General features: G+C 44.7%; 1 protein-coding gene and 1 long non-coding RNA gene across 8 annotated transcripts; one reads left to right on the top strand and one right to left on the bottom strand.

Moving 5' to 3' along the window:
• Window positions 1-4,872: 4,872 nt before the first annotated feature.
• LOC145529321 (uncharacterized) lies at window positions 4,873-11,451 on the bottom strand. 2 transcript variants are annotated; one of them, XR_014071110.1, is made up of 5 exons: window positions 11,358-11,451; window positions 11,203-11,279; window positions 9,229-9,275; window positions 7,800-7,901; window positions 4,873-6,715 (listed from the first exon to the last, which is right to left on the bottom strand). It is a non-coding gene; the product is annotated as an uncharacterized LOC145529321 (long non-coding RNA). The 2 variants fall into 2 exon arrangements; XR_014071111.1 differs by lacking the exon at window positions 11,358-11,451 and having other exon boundaries at window positions 7,800-7,925; window positions 11,203-11,325.
• Window positions 11,452-11,621: 170 nt separating this feature from the next.
• FAM219B (family with sequence similarity 219 member B) lies at window positions 11,622-17,328 on the top strand. Of its 6 annotated transcripts, none has more exons than XM_081549496.1 (6): window positions 11,622-11,828; window positions 12,033-12,120; window positions 12,817-12,894; window positions 13,004-13,212; window positions 13,329-13,377; window positions 15,214-17,328. In XM_081549496.1, the coding sequence occupies exons 1-6, from the start codon at window positions 11,633-11,635 to the stop codon at window positions 15,215-15,217; spliced, it is 624 nt and encodes a 207-aa protein (XP_081405622.1). In that variant the 5' UTR covers window positions 11,622-11,632; the 3' UTR covers window positions 15,218-17,328. The 6 variants fall into 6 exon arrangements, with proteins under 6 accessions (XP_081405622.1, XP_081405621.1, XP_081405620.1 ...); XM_081549495.1 differs by having other exon boundaries at window positions 15,211-17,328; XM_081549494.1 differs by having other exon boundaries at window positions 13,329-13,381.
• The last annotated feature ends 918 nt before the right edge of the window (window positions 17,329-18,246 follow it).

Raw genomic sequence — 18,246 nt, 5'->3', positions numbered from 1 at the left:
TTAGGTATTTCATGTGTTTGCATTGAAAGGCAGGAAAAAAAAAAACTATTATAGGGTCATTGGTTTCACTGTTTGGTTGCCATACTATATGCTGAGAGAACTGCTTCAGTTCTCTGGAAACCATCCAACATGAGTCAGCTACATCAACATATTTGGGTGCACTTGCTGGTAAATTAGCTAAAATTTTTTTAAAAAGTAATTTTATATAGAATTTTCTATTTAAAAAATTATTTATTTGGGTGTGCAAGGTCTTTGTTGCTGCATGTGGGATTTCTCTAGTTGCAGCAAGCAGAGGCTTTTCTCTTGTGGAGCACAGGCTTTAGGTGCTCAGGCTTTAGTAGTTGCAGCATGCTGGCTCAGTAGTTGTGGTGCATGGGCTTAATTGCTCCACAGCATGTGGGGTCGTCCCAGACTGGGGATCAAACCTGTGTCCCCTGCCCTGGCAAGTAGATTCTTAACCACTGAACCACCAGGGAAGTCCAGTGTAGAAGTTTCATGTTGACAGGGCCAGCAAGTACTCTGGGCTTAGAGGGTTGGTTGTCTGTGGGTACAGATCAAATTGTGTACCTTCCCAAAAATGGGTGAAATAAAGTTTTTAAAGTAGTCATTGAGATAATCTTTAGGATGTGCTCTGTAGAAGCCAGCCCCTTACTGCTTCTTGTCTTCCCTACTTGTTCTTCCCTATCAGTACAATATTAGCCTTGGACATCAAAGAATTTGCTATGGTAGATTTGGAGGCTTTCTGCTTAAAGAACTGAGTAAATGGGTTTACTTCTTGATAAAATACACAGTCTTGTCTTACTTTGTTGTTGTTGTTTAGTCACTCAGTTGTGTCTGACTCTTGCGACACCACGGACTGTAGTTCACCAGGCTCCTCTGTCCATGGAATTTCCTAGGCCAGAATACTGGAGTGGGTTGCCATTTCCTTCTCCAGGGTATCTTCCTGACCCATGGATCAAACCTGAGTGTCCTGCATTGGCAGGCAGATTATTTACCACTGAGCCACCAGGGAAGCTTTGTCTTACTTTAGATGTCCTAGCATTTTTTTTTATTACATTTACCCATCAGCTGATGGAAGGTAATACAATGTAGCAATAGGGTAGGTTTGTATTCAGTTCAGTTCAGTCGCTCAGTAGTGTCTGACTCTTTGTGACTGCATGAATTGCAGCATGCCAGGCCTCCCTGTCCAACACCAACTCCCGGAGCCCACCCAAACTCCTGTCCATTGACTCGGTGATGCCATCCAATCATCTCATCCTCTGTCAACCCCTTCTCCTCCTGCCCTCAATCTTACCCAGCATCAGGGTCTTTTCAAATGAGTCAGCTCTTCACATCAGGTGGCCAAAGTATTGGAGTTTCAGCTTCAACATCAGACCTTCTAATGAACACCCAGGACTGATCTCCTTTAGGATGGACTGGTTGGATATCCTTGCAGTCCAAGGGACTCTCAAGAGTCTTCTCCAACACCACAGTTCAAAAGCATCAAGTCTTTGGTGCTCAGCTTTCTTTATAGTCCAACTCGCACATCCATACATGACTACTGGAAAAAACAGCCTTGACTAGACAAACCTTTGTTGGCAAAATAATGTCTCTGCTTTTTAATATGCTGTCTAGGTTGGTCATAACTTTCTTTCCAAGGAATAAGCGTCTTTTAATTTCATGGCTGCAATCACCATCTGCAGTGATTTTGGAGCCCCCAAAAATAAAGTAACTGTTTCCACTGTTTCCCCATCTATTTGCCATGAAGTGATAGGACTGGATGCCATGATCTTAGTTTTCTGAATGTTGAACTTTAAGCCAACTCTTTCACTTTCCTTTCACTTTCATCAAGAGATTCTTTAGTTCCTCTTTACTGTCTGCCATAAGGGTGGTGTCATCTGCATATCTGAGGTTATTGATATTTCTCCCAGCAATCTTGATTCCAGCTTGTGCTTCATCCAGCCCAGCGTTTCTCATGATGTACTCTGCATATAAGTTAATTAAGCAGGGTGACAATATACAGCCTTGACATACTCCTTTTCCTATTTGGAACCAGTCTGTTCCATGTCCAGTTCTAACTGTTGCTTCCTGACCTGCATACAGGTTTTTCAAGAGGCAGGTCAGGTGGTCTGGTATGCCCATCTCTTTCAGAATTTTCCAGTTTTTTGTGATCCACACAGTGAAAGGCTTTGGCATAGTCAATAAAGCAGTAATAGATGTTTTCTGGAACTCTCTTGCTTTTTCAATGATCCAGCGGATGTTGACAATTTGATTTCCGGTTCCTCTGTCTTTTCTAAAACCAGCTTGAACATCTGAAAGTTCACAGTTCACGTATTGCTGAAGCCTGGCTTGGAGAATTTTGAGCATTTCTTTACTAGCATGGGAGATGAGTGCAATTGTGTGGTAGATTGAGCATTCTTTGGCATTGCCTTTCTTTGGGATTGGAATGAAAACTGACCTTTTCCAGTCTTGTGGCCACTGCTGAGTTTTCCAAATTTGCTGGCATATTGAGTGCAGCAGTTTCACAGTATCATCTTTTAGGATTTGAAATAGCTCAACTGGAATTCCATCGCCTCCACTAGCTTTGTAGTGATGCTTCCTAAGGCCCATTGGACTTCACATTCCAGGATGTCTGGCTCTAGGTGAGTGATCACACCATCGTGATTAACTGGGTCGTGAAGATCTTTTTTGTACAGTTCTTCTGTGTATTCTTGCCACCTCTTCTTAATATTTTCAGCTTCTGTATTCAGACCTATGTTCAAATCTGATTCTACTATATAGCAGTTATATGACTATGGATAAGTTATGGATAAGCTTCTGTGCTTCTGTTTTAAGATCTGAAAATGGAAGCAACTTTGCAGGCTTATAAAGAGAGTTTAGTAAGATTAGGTCTTATTACAGTCATTTTTATAATCGTAGTACTTGGGGAAATGGTTTAAGCCTAGCCATTCTTTCCTAAGTTTTGCTAGCTACCAGTGCAGTTTCTCCTGTTTGTTCAGATGCCAGGGCGCTTGTCCTTAGCAGCAAGTTGAGTCCATCTTTGTGTTTTGAAAAGGCAAGTTCATTTGGCCCAATTTCACATCATTTTCCTATGTTTGGAAAGTTTGTTCAAAACAAAAGTGATGACGATTCTGTGCCAGCCTTCGCTCTCCACAGTGTTGGTCATGCTTTTATTTATGACTAGCTTTCTGCCCAGCATTTTAATTCTAAAAGTATCATGTTAGTGGGACTTCCCTGGTGGTCCAGTGGCTAAGCTTCTGAGCTCCCAATTCAGGGGGTCCAGGTTTGATCCCTGATCAGGGAACTAGACCCCATATGCAACTAACAGTTTGCATGCCACAACTAAAGGTGCAACATGCCACAACGAATATTAAAGATCCTGTGTGCTGCAACTAAGAACTAGTGCAGGCAAATAAATAATAAATTTTTTAAGAAAACAAAGCAGTGACCCTGGTGGTCTGCTAGTTTTAAGAATCTGCCTTGCAACGCAGGGGACACAAGTTCAATCTCTGGTCCAGAAGGACCCCACATGCTGTGGGGCAGCTGGGCCTGTGTGCCACAGCTATTGAGCCCGTGCTCTGGAGCCCACAGGCTGAGCCCTTGTGCTGCAACTACTGCAGACCACGTGCCCTAGAGCCTGTGCTCTACTAGAAGAGAAGCCACCACAGTAAGCCCACGCACCACAGTTAAAGAGTAGCCCCTGTTCTCTGCAAACAGAGAAAACCTGCACACAGCAACAAAGACCCAGTGCAGCCAAAAGAAAAAAGATTTTTTAAAAAAGTGTAAATATGTTAGAGCAAGTATTAAGCTCTGGAAGTAGATTCTGAAAATTTGGAGAATGTCATTTGTATCACTGTGCTAGGGCTGTCAAATCATAATACCACAGGCTTAACAGAAGTTTGGGAGTTCCCTGGTAGTCTAGTGGTTGAGATTCAGCACTTTCACTGCTGTGACCCAGGTTCGGTCCCTGGTTGGGAAACAGATCCCATAAGCTGCGTAGCTGAAAAACAAAAACAAAATTTATTTTCTCACAGTTCTGGAGGCTGGAATTCCAAGATCAAGGTGCCAACAGTGTTGGTTTCTGATGAGTTCCGTCTGCCTGGCTTGCAGATAGCTGCCTTCTCTCTGGGTCCTCAAAAGCCCTTTTTCTTTGTGTGTATACATTGGTGTCTCTCTTTTTTTAACCATGCTGCACAGCATGCAAGATCTTAGTTCTCCAACTAGGGATTGAACCCATACCACCTTCAGTGGAAACACAGAGTCCTAACCACTAGACTGCCAGGGAATCCCCTGGTGTCTCTTTTCTTATAATTACATCGGGATTACTGCTCAACCCATATGACCTCATTTAACCTTAATCACCCCCCTTTTAAGCTTTAGCTCCAAAATAAAGGCACCCTAGGGTTTAGGGCTTCAACATATAATTTGGGTGGGTGGGGGCACAATTCAGTCCATAACATTAAAGACATATGTCTGACCGATATAAAAAGAGGTCAGGCTTTTGAGGCAGATAAGGATTCAATTCGTACCTAAAAACTTTGTAGCCTGTTCAGCAAGTCAGTCGGTCCCTGCAGCTCTCACTTTCCTTATACATACGTGAAGTAGGTATGGCAGTACCATGTGAGGATGCTATGAGGATTGGCAAATATCTTCCCTAGAGGGAAATGACATGCATTAATGTGGGGATTAAGGCGAAGCTGGTGACCTGAAAACCCAGAAAGACCTGCAGATTCATAGGCTCCATCTGTCAGTTACCTGTGCTCTATCAATAGTAGAAAAGATCAAAGGTTAAAGTCTGAAACCTGCTGAGATAGGAAAAAAGAGCTTCAGAAAGAAGTAGCAGGATAAAAAAGTCACCCCTGATGAATACAGATGTAAAACTCAACAAAATAGTAGGAAACAATTCAACAATATATTGAAAAGATCATACAACATTATCAAGTGGGATTTATTTCAGGAATACAAAGATGGTTAAATATCCACAAATCAATCAACATGATACAGTAAATTCCCTACATATGAACCTTGAAGTTGCACACTTTCAAAGATGAGAACATGCAGTCGCATGTCCAATCAGTGAATTACTTCACATGTCTGGCAAACTTTTCAAGGTACTGTACTGTAAGATTTAAAATGCTTTTTGTGTGTTTTTATGTATTATTTGTGTGAAAATTATTATAAAGCTATGTAGCAGTCCGCAACCTTTTTGGCACCAGGGACCAGTTTTATGGAAGATAATTTTTTCATGAACTGGGAGTGGAGGGGTGGTTTTGGAATGATTCAGGTGCATTACATTTATTGTGCACTTTATTTCTGTTATTACATCAGCTCCACCTCAGATCATCAGGCATTAGATCCTGGAGATTGAGGACCCCTGTATTACAGTACAGTATTATATAGCTAATTGTGCTAGTTGGGGACCTAGGCTAACTTTGTTGGACTTATGAACAGATTGGACTTACAAAAGCATTCTCAGAACAGAATTTGTTCATATGTAGGGGACTTACTGTATATCACAGTAACATAATAAAGGACGAAAACTGCATGATCATCTATAGATGCAGAAAAATCATAGGGCAAAATTCAACATCCCCCCTGAAAATTTCAACATCCACTTATGATTAAAAAACAAAAATAACTAACTGGGTATAGAGGAAATGTACCTCAACATAATAAAGGCCATGTATGGTAAGTTCATAGTTAATATCATACCCAATAATGAAAGGTAAAAGCTTTCTTCTAATACCAGGAACAAGACAAGGATGCCTACTCTCATCACTTTTATTCAACAGAGTATTGGAAGTCCTAGTCAGACCAATTAGGCAAGAAAAATAAAAGGCACCCAGAAGGAAGAAGTGAAACTGTCACTATTCGCAAATGACATATATATAGAAAACCTGAAAGACTCCATCAAAGAAAGTAATAGAACTAATGAACAAATTCTGTAAAGTAGCAGGATACAAAATCAATATACAAAATTTTGTTTCAGTTCAGTTGCTCAGTCATGTCTGACTCTGTGACCCCATGGATGCCCTGCTCCCCTGTCCTTCACTATCTCCCCAAGTTTGTTCAAACTCATGTCCATCAAGTCAGTGATGCCATCCAACCATCTCATCCTCTGTCATCCCCTTCTCCTCCTGCCTTCAGTCTTTCCCAGCATCAGGGTCTTTTCCAATGAGTCAGTTCTTCACATCAGGTGGCCAATACTGGAACTTCAGATCCCGAATCAGTCCCTCAAAGAATATTCAGGATTGATTTCCTTTAGGATTGACCGGTTTGATCTCCTTGAAGTCCAAGGGACTCTCAAGAGTCTTCTCCAACACCACAGTTCAAAAGCATCAGTTCTTCGGCATTCAGCCTTCTTTATGGTCCAACTCTCACATCCATACATGACTACTGGAAAAAACAGCTTTGACTAGACCTTTGTCAGCAAAGTAATGTCTCTGCTTCTTAATGTGCTGTCTAGGTTGGTCATAGCTTTTCTTCCAAGGAGCAAGTGTCTTTTAATTTCATGGCTTGCAGTCACCATCTGCAGTGATTTTGCAGCCCAAGAAAATAAAGTCTGTCACTGTTTCCATTGTTTCCCCATCTATTTGCCATGTAGTGATGGGACTGGATGCCATGATCTTTGTTTTTTGAATGTTGAGTTTTAAGCCAGCTTTTTCACTCTCCTCTTTCATTTTCATCAAGAGGCTCTTTAGTTCCTCTTCACTTTCTGCCATAAGGGTGATATCATCTGCACAAGAAAAAAACTTTTGTATACCAAAAAAAAACCCAACCAACTATCAGAGAAATTAAGAAAACAATTCATTTATAACTGCATCAAAGAGAATAAAATCCTAGAAATAAATTCAATCAAGGAGGTAAAAGACCTGTACACTGAAAACAAAGATGATGAAAGAATTTGAATAAGACAAAAATAAATGGAAAGATATTCCATGTTCATGGATTGAAAGAATATTGTAAAATGTCATAATACCCAAACAATCTACAGATTCAATTCTATCCATATCAAAATTACAATGGCATTTTTCACAGAAATAGAACAGAGTCCTAAAATTTGTGTGGAACCACAAAAGACCCCAAACAGCTAAAGCAATCTTGAGAAAGAACAAAGCTGGAGACATCATATGCCTTGATTTCAACTATATTACAAGGCTATAATAATCAAAATGGAATGGTATTGGTAAACAAAACCAGACACAGATCAATGGGACAGAATACAGAGCCCAGAAACAAACCCACACATGTATGGTCAATTAATTTACAACAAAGAAGGCAAGAATATGCAATGGAGAAAGGGAAATCTCTTCACTAAAAAGTTTTGAGAATACTGAACAACCATACCCAGAAAAATAAAACTTGACTATCTTCCATTATACACAAAAATTAACTAAAAATTGATCAAAGAGTTAAATGTAAGACCTGAAACCATAAAACTCCTAGGAGAAATCATAGGTGGTAAGCTCCTTGACATTCACCTTGGTGATGATTTTGTGATTTAATACCAAAAACAAAGGCAACAAAAACCAATATAAACAAATGGGATTACATCAAACTAAAAGCTTCTGCATAGCAACAGAAACCAACAAAATTAAAAGGCAACCTACTGAATGGGAGAAAATATTTGCAAATCATTTATCTGGTAAGGAGTTAATATCCAAGATAAATTCCAATTTAAACATGGGCAGAGGATCTCAATGGATATTTTTTCAAAAAAAGCATACTTAGAGATGACCGACAAGCACAAGAAAAAATGATCAAAATCACTAATCATCAAGGCAATGCAAATTAAAACCACAATAAGATAATCACCTTACCTGTCAGAATGGTTACTGTCAAAATGACCAGATAATATTGGCAAGGATGTAGAGACAAGGGAGCCCTTGTGCACTCCGTGGGAATGTAAACTGGTACAGCTGCTATGGAAAATAGTATGGAGGTTCCTCAAAAAATGAAAAATAGGACTACCATATTATTCAATAATTCCAGTTCTGGGAATTTAACTGAAGACAACAAAAACACTAATTTGAAAAGATAAATACACCCCAATGTTAGTAGCAGCACTATTTACAAAAGCCAAGACATAGAAACAACCTAAGTGTCCATTGGTGGATGAATGGATCAAGAAAAGTGTGGTATATACACACAACGGAATATTATTCAGTCACAAAAATGGAAATCCTGCCATGTGCAACAACATGGACCTTAAGGGAATTTTACCAAGTGAAATAAGAGACAGAAAAACAAACACTGTATTAGCAAGTGAGTGATAGTCACTCAGAAATGTCTGACTCTTTGTGACCCCATGGACTGTAGCCTGCCAGGCTCCTCTGTCCATGGAATTCTCCAGGCAAGTATACTGGAGTGGGTTGCCATTTCTTCTTCCATTTATATTTGGAATCTAAGAAACAAAAAAAAATCAAGCTCACAGATAGTACAAAGAATAGATCAGTGGTTGCCAGGGTGGGTAGTTGAGGGTGGGCAGAATGGGTGAAAGGGATCAAAAGGTACAGAATTACAGTTATAAAATGTCATGATGAGGTAATGTACTGCATGGTGACTACAGTTAATACTGTATTGCATATTTGAAAGCTGCTAAGATACTAAAATAATAGGCCTTAGAAGTCTTAATCATAAGAAAAAAGAGACAAAATATAGCTAGACTAATTGTGGTTATCACAATGTATACATATTGTATATATCCACAATGTATACAAATAACAAGTCATTATGTTGTACACCTGAAATCAACATAATGTTAGAGGTCAATTATACCTCAATAAAAAATAAATTCACCACTGTCTCCCATTCTTTTCTAGACCTAATCCCAGATACTTGTCTAGATGAGGAATTCAAATTTAATGGACAGCAGAACTAGAATTCTCAACTGATCATAAAGATACATCTGTCCCAGGACCAGAAAACTTAGGGGATGGGTAGGATTCCCATGATTTGGAGTCAAAAATAAAGAATGTGACTTGGGCTTAACTCGGTGGTACTGTTGATACTCCAGAGTCCCCTGTGGACTCCAGCTAAGCCCACCTCTTTGCTTTACAAATAAAACTTCTATGAACATTAAAAAAAACATAAATGTGACTGCTCCATGGGGGCATGAGTGTCTGAAAGCCAAGGTAGGAGTCTTAACTCCTAATCCAAGCCAAGAATCTAACTCCTAGCCAAGAATCTCCCCCAACCCACAACAAAGAATAAAAGAAAGAAGAGTGAGAATCAGAGACTAGGAGGTACCTTTTTTGTCCTGTTCATCATTAGATCTTCAGGGTTCAGCATAGCACCTGACATATAGATGAATAAAGCTTTGTTGACAGAAGAATTACAGATCTCCAGCCCAGCAGGCGAGCCAGCATAGACATTCTGGGTCAGAGTCTGAGCAGCTGGGGTGAGGAAGACAGGCTTCGTGCCCTGTGTGCTGCAGCAGTTCTTGCCCTGGAGACTCATGCCCTTACAACCTAGGTTTTAATCTTTGCTATTCACTTTGGGCAATGAGAAGTTATTCATTTTTCTTAGGTTCCTAGTGAATACAGTATCTTAAGTGGAAAAAATGGACTGCCACACCCAGATCAAGGCAGTTGGGTAATCACAATTTCTTCATAATAAAATGAATTTAGACTATAAAATCTCTAAGATTCCTGCCAGCTCCAAAGTTCTATGATTAAATTGACTAAAAGTTAAGAAGGGAAATAGGACATTCATTCAACAAATATGTACTACTATAACTTTGTGCTGAAAACAAGGGATAAAAATATCATTAAGGTGGTCTGTCCTGGAAGCGTGTAAAGCCAACTGAGAAAATAAACACTAAATCCTTAAAACACTGTGTAAGCTTCATGAGGTAACATTTCTTGAGCACTTACTATATGCCAATACCATTCCAAGCACTTTACAATTTAACCTCATAATTCTATTAGATAGGTACAGTACTTCTGCCTGGAAACTCCCATGGACGGAGGAGCCTGGTAGGCTGTAGTCCATGGGGTCGCAAAGAGTCGGACACGACTGAGCGACTTCACTTTCACTTTTCACTTTCATGCATTGGGGAAGGAAATGGCAACCCACTCCAGGGTTCTTGCCTGGAGAATCCCAGGGACGGGGGAGCCTGGTGGGCTGCCGTCTATGGGGTCACACAGAGTCGGGCACGACTGAAGCGACTTTGCAGCAGCAGCAGCATTATTATCCCCATTCCTCAGTTAAAGAAATTGAGACATAAAGAGTTAAATAACTTACCAGTAAATGGCAGAGCAAGTTATCTGTTTTCAGGGCCCATATTCAACCACATGGCAATTAGCTGGATTGCCACCATAGGAGACCCAGGAATGTCATGGATGAGGGCACTCAGACTCTTTCCCTACAAGTTCCTAGAGATTTTGTGACATCAAGAAGGTTTTAATCACATTTTCTTTGGCCCCTTGGTGAGGTCTCCATCAACTTAACAGACAACTACGAGAAAAACCATCTCTTCAGAGTCCACAGAGAACTGGGTTCAGATTCTAGGTTTACCACTTTACTGGTGAACTTGACCAAATCTAATTGTCATTTGTTTAATGGGAGTAACAGTGCTTCACTGGGAGGTAAGGAGGATTAAATATTAAGTCAAGCCATATGAAATGGTTGTTTCTGGAGGTTAAAAATAGCGGTGGAATCTACCAAAATAGTTAGCTTTCCTTTGTGCTTCTCCTAGCCCATCTAGGGCACTCTCCCTCTCCACTCTTTGGGTGGCCCTGGGGATTCGTAAGTTGCACACTGTTGACCTACCCTGTGAAAGCTAGTAAATTAGCCTTGGGACAGCCTCATGAGATTTGGCAATTACTTCAAGGATCTAGGGCTACTTTTCAGCCAGCCAAAAGCACATCCCTTGGGGACCAGAGAAGTCAAGAGCCATGACAGTCCTGTGCCCCGACACAAACTCAGCGCACTTTCGCTTTTCTTCCCAAGTCCTATTTTGTCCTTGTTTTTCGCTATAGGACAGGTACTGATGTTGGTTGCATTTTGAAACGTGGGAACTGAGGCTTAGAGAGGGTCAGGCCTCATCCAAGGTCTCGGGCATTGCGCAGTGCTGGCAATAACGAGGGTTTGGTGTTAGATCTATCAGCCAAGGAAATGCCTCTAGTTGTGTGACCTCCACAAGGTCCTTGAACCTTTCTCTCTGACCTGTTTCATCTTCTGGAGAAGGGCGCTATCACCTCCCTTTCTCCTACTACTCACTTTCCGATTCAATCCAGCCTTTCTCCGGCCCGCTCTTGCGGTGCTACGGCTGGGGCGAGAGGACCAGTGCGGAGACACTGCGGAGAGAGCGCAGGCATCAGGGCTTTGAGTCTGCGGACGCACACCCGCAGCTCCCCGGAAATACTGATATTTACTTTCGACCAGAGACAGAACTTTGCTTGACATCACCAGGTTCAGGCCGACTGCGAGAGGCGAACGAGTGCCAGAACGGAGGAACTGAAACAACTCAACCCCCGGAAAGGCGGAACAGTTGAGCCAATCCCACAGCAGGCGGGGCCAGAAAGCTCCGGCGAGTACGACTCGCGCCTGCGCGCCGCCATCTTGCTCCAGGAGGGACCGCCTCCCTCCCGTCTGGCGGCTGGTTAGCCGGAAGGCGGGGCTTCGCGACTCGGCGGGGCGTGGCCGGGAGATGGCGACTGCGGATCCAGACCGGCATGCTGCGCGTTCTATCCCGGGACCCCGGCCCAGCGGGATGGGAGCTGCGGGGCTGCCCTCCGGGCGAAGCGGCATTGGAGCCCCCCGGTTGGGGGAGCGGATCCCGGCGGCTGTGGAGAAGCGGGGCCCGTACATGGTGGCGCGCGCGCCTTCCATTCAGACCAAGCTGCGTGAGTGCGGCCCGATGAGGGGTCTCTGATTGGGCGGGCCTCCGCGTTCCCGGGCTGGCTCCGGAGCTCCGCTGGGGCGATTCCGGAGGGGCAACTGCAGCCCGCTCCCGCACCCGAAAATCTGTTCGGAGAGCGGGCTCCTGGCGTTTGGGAGACACGGCGGAGTAGGGATGACCCCGCTCATCTGGGCCCTTTGACTTCCAGAGAAGCACCGGGACCTGGCCAAGGCGGTTCTGCGGAGAAAAGGCATGCTGGGGGCCGCGCCGAACCGCCCCGACTCTTCAGGGAAAAGGTCTCAGCAGGCGCCACCTCCTCTGTGCAAGCGTTTTCAGAGTAGGCCCTAGTGCTCAGGCTGGGAGACCGATTACCCACGTTTAAAGCCGAGCTAGTCATTCCCCTGACGCCGGCCTGTCGGGTTCACTGTTTAAAAATGGAAAGAGGAACGACCTTTTCTTTCCTTTGCAGGATGTGATAGTGTCAAGGAAAGAGCTTTGCTATGAGTTTTGTCAGTTCGTAGGGTCAATCACTGTCTAAATTAGGGAGGAGCATAGTGGCTGGGGTCCCCAGGAGTGAGGATGGAGAGCAGTGTGGGAACAGCTAGGACTGGTTTTTCCTTAACAGAACGGTAAGCGCTGAGGGCTGGATCGGACCTTCACCAGGGCTTGAGCTAAAGCAGGTGAAGGAATTTGTCTAAGGACTTTGATTTTTACGTTTTCTGGTTAAATAAGGTGGGGAGATGGGGCTTTTCCTGATTCTTAGAAGAGGAGGTGTGCTTATCCTCAGAAGCAGCAGGGGGAGCGGTGTGGGGAAGCGCATATACTAAGGAGCTGTAGCCGGATACAGGGCAGGCAGTGGTGGCTGTCCAGGTAGAAGATAAGTCAGGAGTAGTGCAGTTTTTTTGTTTTCCCCATAAGGGTGAGGACGCTGGCTTTCCCTGTGAAATGCTGGCGTTTCATCTATGCTTGGTCTCTCCCCCATCTCCCCTCAGGTCAGTGAAGTTTAACAAGGGCTACACTGCTCTTAGTCAGAGTCCAGATGAAAACCTGGTGTCCCTCGACTCTGACAGGTAAGTGCTGTCCTTGGAAATACCCCTTGGGGAGTGCCTTGGATAAAATTGCAGACAACTTGCTTTGCTTTTTCCCTGTCTCTTCCAAGACCTTTTGTGCATGTTCCAGGGCTGCTGTTTCAGAGCACTGTCTCTTCCGGGATGGCTTGCTTAGAGGACTCATAGGTGACCTTGCTGCTCTTGGATGTGAAGCACCAACCTTGTCTGGGGGAGTCATCCTGCCCTATTATGTCTGCATTATTAGTGACAGTGACTCTGTCCCTGCTGGAGCCAAGGAGCCATTGATACTCATGGCAGATTATGGGTTTGAGTTCTGTGGTGTGTGGTCTTTGCTTCACAAGTCCTCCAGATCCCCTTGCATGTTGTGCACCTTGCCACTTGTAGCTGTGCTCCGCAGGCATCTCCCTGAACTGACCGTCTTCCTCTTGTCCTAGTGATGGAGAGCTGGAATCCAGATACTCCTCCGGGTATTCCTCTGCAGAGGCAAGTCCAGAGCACCTTTCTGTGGCGGGGCCAGGCTGCAGGCAGTGTCATAGCCACTGCCAAATGCTTGTCTGGTTCCTGCTATATGCATGGCACTGTACCAGACTTCCCATGTGTTCTCCAGTCTTCTCCTCTACCCTATTCCCCTAGCAGAAGTTTAGGTGTCTGAAGAGGACTGTTGAAAGTCCAGGAGACTATGTGTGTGCTGCATGCTAAGTCGCTTCAATTGTGTTTGACTCTTTGCGACCCTATGGATTTTAGCCCACCGGGCTCCTCTGTCCATGGGATTCTCCAGGCAAGAATACTGCAGTGGGTTGCCATGCCCTCCTCCAGGGGATCTTCCTGACCCAGGGATTGAACCAGAGTCTCTTATGTCTCCTGCATTGGCAGGCGGGTTCTTTACCACTAGTGTCACTGAGGAAACCCCCAGGAGACAACAGACCTTTTTTTTTGGCATATAGGATTTTCATTCCCCAACCAGGGATCAAACTCACACCCCTTGCATTGGAAGTGCAGAGTCTTAACCACTGGACTGACCACCAGGGAAATCCCCAGAGACTCTTAGGGCTGGAAATGACCTCACAAGTCTTCTACTCCAGGCCACCACTTAGAAAAGGAATCCTCTCGATAAATCCCAGTTAAATGCTTATTTGAATGCTTCTTGTAATTGAGTACTCACTACCTCCAAGAAACCTTGCTGCCTGTCTTCTCCTGTAACACACACAATTCAGGTAGTTCATAGAGAAGTCTTCCTTGTTAATTGGAAAAGTCTCCTGCAGCTTGGACTTAGTGGTCTTAGTCCTGTCTCCAGTGACAGAGTAATTCTACTCTGCCTTCTTTTGATCATCTTTTACCTGAGATCAGCATTCCTGTCCCTCCCGTTTCCATCCTTCAAGCTTGCTTACTTCCAGGCCAGACAAATTCTGTTCCTCCTTTGTTCCATCTGTGGGAACTGTGACTGAGATAGATACTCCTGGGCTGGCCTTTTGGACATGTTTCCAAAGTGACTGTCCCAGACTAAAATAGAGACCGAAGGTTCTGGCATCTGTGGCTTACTGCTTTTGACAGAGGTGAAGTGCTGGGGACCTGACTGTATACCACTGGTATTTCTTTCTCACGCTCCTGGAAACCCTTGGCCACCCCCTAAGTTTCTGCCAGAGAATACAGTTTGCAAACTGTATCCTCCTTGAATATCTTTGTTAGAACAAAGAAAAGAAAAATAAGCCAAGAGCCAGAGAAGTCCTACACTCCCCAGTCTCATTTGCCTTCTGCTCAGTGGAACTGGTGAAGCCAGGCTGACAGGTTCTACTCTGCAAGGAATAAGCTCTTTTGGCATCAAAGAGTAACACTGGCAGTGCAGAAGAAGCTGTTCCCCACCCTATTCTACTCTAACCCATTTTCCTCCACCCTTCTACCCCATTGTTCTGGTACCATTGTTCCATAGTCTTCAGCCTTCATAGGAACCAGTCTGGGTTCACAGTGGTAATGGTTAGGGCTTGACTTTCAGACATAATCTCGAATCTCATATTTGTATCACCTGCCTCGGGATCCTTTAGTGAGGGCAGCTTCCCTGGGGGCATGTGACAGTACAGCCCAGACAGTCCTGGCTCAGGTCCCTGGATGTCCCCCACCCCCTGCTGGGTGAGACACAGGTAGGAAAAGGTAGCACTTCTTCCTGTAGTCCAGGGATGTGCAGGCCTGGCCTGAGGGTGGCGCACAGACAGGAGGGAAATGGACAGGAAGCTCCAGTGAGGAAATGTGGGTCTGCTTTTGTGGCAGCAGTTATTTCTGCCTTGTGGCCTGGCTTATAGTTCTCTCCTCTCCTCCTCTTAGCAGGTGAACCAGGATGTGAGCCGGCAGCTGCTCCAGGATGGGTATCACTTGGATGAGATTCCAGATGATGAGGACTTGGACCTAATTCCCCCCAAGCCTATGACCTCAACGTGCTCCTGCTGCTGGTGCTGTCTTGGGGCCTCTTCGTCCTGTAGCCTCCAGTAGACATAACCCTCTAGGACAGGTCCTGCTCACCATGCCTGCAGAGTCCTATTGACCCTGCGTCAGTCACAGAGTGCAGTGGGAACCCACTGCTGTCAACCCCAGGATCACTGGAGACACTGACCCTCTAGGAAAGGCAGTGACTGCAGTTACCCTAAACCTGGTGCTTCTTAGGCCAGAGGCCCCCATCTGGCTCATAGGGTGACAGGTGGAGTTCTGCAGTTCTCCTCTGCTGTTGGAGTAGCATTTGGAGAAACTGCTTTAATAAGGGCAGGAACATAGGAATTCTGTTTCTTATGCTGAGTGACAAAATTGGCCAAGAGAGAAACTTGCAGATGTCTTGATTGGTATTTGTCATGATGCTCTGTGGAGGGAAAAAGGGAGCTTTTGTGCCCAGGCTGTGCTGGCTGGTGTTGCATGGAGACAGAAAATAGCACTTTATGGCTTGCAGCTGGGAGTCTGTGAAAAAGAATTTAACTATTTGGGGCCAGTTCAGTTCAGGAAATTCCATATTCTCTTCTCTTCCAAGCTCCAAGATGGGTTACATGTTTGCCGATTGTTCTTGTATGACTGTGGCAGAGAGTACGACAGGTGGCTTGATGGCACAGCCTGATCAAAGCTTCCAGAATCCTTGGAAGCTGAGCATTCCCAACTGGTCCACATGTCTGCGTGAGCTTAGTAACTTGGTCGGTCCACCCCTAGTTAGAGAAAAACTGCTCTACCGGGTAGACAAAATTTCTTCCCTTGGTTGCCGTTCTTCACCTTCGTCTTAGCTAGTATCTTCATCTAGTCTTTGATCTAAGGTTGAGTGAGGTTGAGTGAAAGTTCTGGAGCTTGCCACAGAAGCCTGCAGTTTTTGGTTACCAGCAGAGGGAGCTGCAGGAGCAGTTAGGTGCCTTCCCATTTGGATTATTTTTTTTTGGTTTGTGAGATCTTAGTGCCCCAACCAGGGAGGGGTGGAACTCAGGCCCTTGAAGTGGAAGTTCAGAATCCTAACCACTGGACTACTAGGGAATTCCCTCATTTGTTTAACATTTTACACTTGAGGAGCAGCAATGGGTGAGGTGTATATTGCACAGCTGTGTGGGCCCTGACATAGGCTGACAGGATGAGGAGGAGGGACCTGTGAAAGCTCCCCAGCTATCCCCCCCACCCCAACCTAAGGAGATAATCTTGCCATTGCAGAGGGCCTCCCTCCACCCTAGTGAGAGCCCTTCTGTTGCATCCAGATTCCTCTGACCACAGTGGATACTCAGGATTGGGCTTTACAGTCGGCCCCCAGTTTGAACATAGCAAGGACAGGCATAATCTCCCCTGTGACCCCTACTAGATTGCATCTCTTGCTGTACCAAGCCTCTCTGTGGAATTTTTCAGTGGTTCCTTTTTTTTTTTTTTTGCCTTACCTAAAACCAGATGGAACTGAATGGGAGTGGACAGGGGTTGGGTAGTCAGGATTGAGGTGTGGTCCCAACTTGGGAACTTGTCCAGCGTCTTGCTTCATTTCGTTGGGACAAAGTGTTTGACAGCTGCTGGGGGTGAGGATGGCAGTTGGCCCCCAATACCAAGGCCCTCCAGTGGCTGTTGTTATAAAGCCACACTGGTGTATTTGGCTACATCTCCCCCTGGAATGTTTCAGGGCTGGTTGACCCTGTGTGGGAGGCATTACCTTTGTAGAAAAAGTTGCAGGAACATCATATAGCAAGGGAGGGTAGAAACAGTCAATTGCTTGGGGCTAAGGAAGCCATGGGCTAGAAAGTCACCAATAAAAGCACCAAGGTGTCTAGAACCAAACTGCCTTAATAATAAAAGAGTGCTGATGTGTTGTGCAGGTGACAGCACTCTGGGGAGACGGCTTACCTCATGGATGGGAGTGGTACTGTATGGTGTTTACAAACTCTTGGCTTAGGCTTCTACAGCTTTGTAAGTTTGTAGAAATAAATACAGTCATGCTATTGAGCTGTCTCTGTGTTGCAACAGGATTTTTAAGAAAAGCCTAGACCATGGTCATTGCCCCTTCTGAATTCTGAAATGAAGAAGTAGCCTAACAGCCCTAACTGTGACCATTCTGCCAAGGGCCACCCCTCCTTTCTCCTGTTCTCAATGGGTGCCATTTTCAGTCCTCATTGGAGACCATGGATGGAATCGTTTAGTCGCTAAGTCATGTCTGTTTTGTGACCCCCATGGACTGTAGCCCACCAGGCTGCTCTGTCCATGGAATATCCCAGGCAAGAACACTGGAGTGGTTTGCCATTTCCTTCTCCAGTGGATCTTCCCAACCCAGGGATCAAACCCATGTCTCCTGCATTGGCAGGTGCATTCTTTATCACTGAGCCACCAGAGAAGCATGGACAGAACAGGCCTTTGCATATCACTTCTCTTTAGAATGAGTTCCCTTTGGCAGACCCTTCTCAGGTTTTTTTTGTTTTCAGTTTATGGGAGGTATTTTTGTTTGATTTTTTTCAGCTAAAGAAAATTTACTGGAGGCAAAAAAACCCCAAAACAGATTGGCTAAAATTTTTTGTAGGTAGTTTCCTGGAATTCCATTGTACAGGTCTAATGTGGGCAGTGGCCCAGAAAGATCCTTTTGTGTGAGACTAATCCCTTACCACAGGAAGGAGCCACTAGCCTGGGTGTCTTCTTAGTCTGGGGTGACAGGAGCTAAGACTGCCAGTCAGAAACCACAGTGCCAAAACACAGAGATATACAACCTCCTGCAGAGGGTGTCCCACCTCTAGAGGGTAAGCACAGGGAGAATAGATGCCCGTGTAGGTTCTTCCTGCCATCAAAGGAAAAAAGGAACTAGGTTTCTCTTCACAACACAAGCTGGATTGTCCTGTCCTTCAGTCCCCACTTCCACAGTGACTGAATGTGCTC

Source organism: Giraffa tippelskirchi, chromosome 12 (assembly GCF_054371585.1).
Source record: "Giraffa tippelskirchi isolate mGirTip1 chromosome 12, T2T-mGirTip1v1.2.pri, whole genome shotgun sequence".
Taxonomy (NCBI): domain Eukaryota; kingdom Metazoa; phylum Chordata; class Mammalia; order Artiodactyla; family Giraffidae; genus Giraffa; species Giraffa tippelskirchi.
This window is presented reverse-complemented; position numbering and strand designations above follow the sequence as displayed.

Bases quoted from the DNA above. Each gene is read 5' to 3' on its own strand.
- FAM219B (XM_081549494.1), top strand. From the start codon at position 11,633: ATGGCGACTGCGGATCCAGACCGGCATGCTGCGCGTTCTATCCCGGGA. The intron at 11,829-12,032 runs GTGAGTGCGGCC...TTTGACTTCCAG, and splicing joins TTCCATTCAGACCAAGCTGC to AGAAGCACCGGGACCTGGCC. The intron at 12,121-12,816 runs GTCTCAGCAGGC...ATCTCCCCTCAG, and splicing joins CCCGACTCTTCAGGGAAAAG to GTCAGTGAAGTTTAACAAGG.